Here is a 3,266-nt window from a genome sequence, read left to right on the forward strand (position 1 = left end):
TGTGAACTATTTCTCCAATGACTATGTGGGTATACTCTTCCAGGGATACTCGATATCATTTTTTTATTTATTCATGCTATTATAATATGATATTGCTATTCTAAAAGACAGTTCCATGACAAACCATAGTGTAAAGGAAAGATAATTAACCTGCAATTTTCAAAAGTCATAAAAGATAGGGAAAGACTTAGAAACTATTCCAGACCAAAGGGAACTAAAGAAATGTGATGATTAAACGCAAGGAATGATTGCGAATTAGATCCTTTTACTATGAAGGACTTTTTGGGATAATATGTGAGACTTGAATGCATTCTGAGGTTTAAATGATAGTAAGGTATCAATGCTAATTTTCTGATTTTGATGATGGTAGTGTGGTTATTCAGGAAAATGTCCTTGCTTATGGGAAATACACACTAACATTTTCAGAGGCAATGAAGCATCTGGTCAGGAACTCACTGTCAAATGGTTTGAGGGAGGAGAATCATTCTTTATACTGCATTTGCAACTTCTATTTAAGTTTGAGATCATCTGAAAATAAAAAAGTTATTTTAAAAATATCACTTACTATTTAAGGTTTAGACCATATCCGCTGAATCATAATGTTATGAAAACGGAGGACTAATTTCATGACACAATTATTGAAGCTATATCTGCTTCTAAATGTAAATTTAAAAGACAGGACATAAAAGCATAATATTGATGAAAGTAAGTTACTCAGAGAAGAATTTTCGAAACAGCAGCATGAAAACACAGGCAGTTATGTCTAGTTAAAACATCTTCAAAGAGTAACTATGTCTGAAGACTGACAATTCATCAAAGAATTTTTCTGATAATCTTTTAATAAATGTATAAAAAGTCAGTCTCAACTCAGATCAATTTATTTATGTGTACACTTGAGGCCTCTGACATGCGTGATGGTCTACCAGTGATGTCCTGTGGTATACAAATTTTTTATTTTGACTGTGTTTTGATCAATTTGTTGAAAAAGTTTGATAAATAATTTTTAGATAATTTCACAACTGAGAACACTATTTACAACGTAGCTCATTATTACATAGATTTGACTATATCTTTCATCAAATTACATGCTCTAAAACAACTAAATACAGTCAAAATCTGATAGATAAATTTCTTCTCTATGAGAATACCACTTGTTCTGTTATTAAAATGATCCACTGTATCTTACAAAGGAAATAAATACTTTTATTCTTTTCATGTTTTAATGATAGGCAACAAATCCATTTTTACATAATAAGCTTTACTGACTGTTCAAACTATTCTGTTTTTGTTTCTATATAATTGACAATCATTCTAGAAAGTTTCAAAAATTTACAAACTTGGTAAAGATAATAAGCAACAAAATTATGCTTACAGTCTACTAACCTTTGAAATTACATAAATCTGAGGTTTTAAAATGGCATAGTTAACTATGTTCACACAAAAACTTGTGTACGGATGTTTATAGCAGCTTTATTCATAATTGCCAAAACATGGGCACAACCAAGATGTCATTTAGTAGGTGAATGGATAAATAAATTATGGTTCATTCAGACAACAGAATATAATTCAGCACTAAAAATAAATGAGGTATTAAGCCATGAAAGAAATGGAGGAAACTTAAATGCATGTTACTAAGTGAAAGAAGCCAGTCTAAAAAGAGCAGGAACTCTCTTTCTGTCTCATTCACTGCGTATGCACAGGGCCTCACACTCAGAAACTATCCAATATATGAAGGAGCACACGGCACACACATTCCTGATACCCTCTGTCTCCTTCCTCCTCTGGTACCAGACTAGCCTTGAATTTGAGAATGCAATAAATTCCTGATTTTTAAAATATTTGGCTGAAAACTTTATGAAGGAGAAGAGCTAAACTGTAAAGTATGGACAGACATTTCATTCAAAAAAAGGGAATTGAAAGGATATTCCGGGTAGGAAACAGTATACACAAGGCAAAGGGAGGAGAATCCTGGCATCTTTTGGGAATGTGGAAAAGAACATTGTATTAGAGTGGAGGTTCTTGGAAAGTAGTTGGTGTCAGGCTAGTAGGCAAGATGAGGCAGCCATATGGAGGGTTACATAGGCCAGGATGAGAAGACCAAATGATTACGGAATTCCGAAGGAAACCCACTTTTTGTAATGCTTTTATATTAACCTTTTCTCCCCTTTTTTCATCACAGTTTCTCAGGGGAGTGGACAGGATGTCAAGTGCTCCCTTGGCTATTTCCCCTGTGGGAATATCACCAAGTGCTTGCCTCAGCTTCTCCACTGTAACGGTGTGGACGACTGCGGGAACCAGGCTGACGAGGACAACTGTGGTGAGTGAAGCGCCTGTAGTCACAGCAAGAACGGGGCAAAGGGACCATGGGTGAAGTCACTGAGACCTCTTGTAACAAAAAGAGAAATGGGAACAGAGAAAACTACGCTGAAATACAAAATATATGTCACTTAAGGAAATCTTACATTTATTTCATTAGCTTAAAAATATCCATTCTTTTCTATGTATTGGTGTCACAGCCAATATTTCAGGAAAGTGGTGATTGTGCATATACTGAAATTTTTAACCTGCTAACCTTCTGGGTTCATATCTTACATGCAGAATGAAATTGAGAATACGGTCTCTGATGGAGCCAGAGCTGTTTTGAACCCGGGTAAAACAATAACCAATTATATAAACTTGAGAATATTTCTTATCCTCTCTTTGCCTCAGTTTCCTCTTGTTGGAAAAGGGTTCAAAAATTGTACCTATACTGAGAGATTAAGTGTAAAAGATTAAGAGTGCAGGCATACAGCAGGCACTATTTAAGTGTTACCGCTATTGCTCATTTTTTGTCTTTTACTTACTACAATTATGAAGGAAAAATGGGACTGCCTAAAAAGAGAAAAAAAGCAATAAGCCCAGCTTACCTACTATTTAACCAACAACCATATTTAGGACCCTATAAAGCCAACAAGAAAGGCTTCTGGCCAGTCAGAATATCTGGGAAAACTAGGCTTTCAGTTAAGATTTGTTCAAATGTCTGAAGCCTCAAAAACACAAATTTATAAAAGAACTTAAATTGGCTGGATCTGACTCACTGGAAAAAAATGAGCTTTGGTTAATAATGTAAAATAATGAGATTTCTTACTCCTAGAGAAATAAGGTACTATTTTTGGAGACAAAGACATGTACAACAATTATAAGTGTGGTGTAAATAACCGATACACTGAAGAGGCCTTGCTGTTATCACTCCTTCAAGTATTATAGACTTTTTCAGTCACCACCTT

General features: G+C 34.6%; 1 protein-coding gene across 1 annotated transcript in view; it reads left to right on the forward strand.

The window, feature by feature from the left end:
* RXFP1 (relaxin/insulin like family peptide receptor 1) overlaps positions 1–3,266 on the forward strand; it is a 93,282-nt gene that overhangs the window by 33,981 nt on the left and 56,035 nt on the right. The window contains 1 exon segment of the mRNA XM_023532713.1: positions 2,180–2,317. Coding sequence (XP_023388481.1) covers positions 2,180–2,317 — 138 coding nt within the window.

This window comes from Pteropus vampyrus, unplaced genomic scaffold (genome assembly GCF_000151845.1).
Source record: "Pteropus vampyrus isolate Shadow unplaced genomic scaffold, Pvam_2.0 Scaffold88, whole genome shotgun sequence".
NCBI classification, from domain to species: domain Eukaryota; kingdom Metazoa; phylum Chordata; class Mammalia; order Chiroptera; family Pteropodidae; genus Pteropus; species Pteropus vampyrus.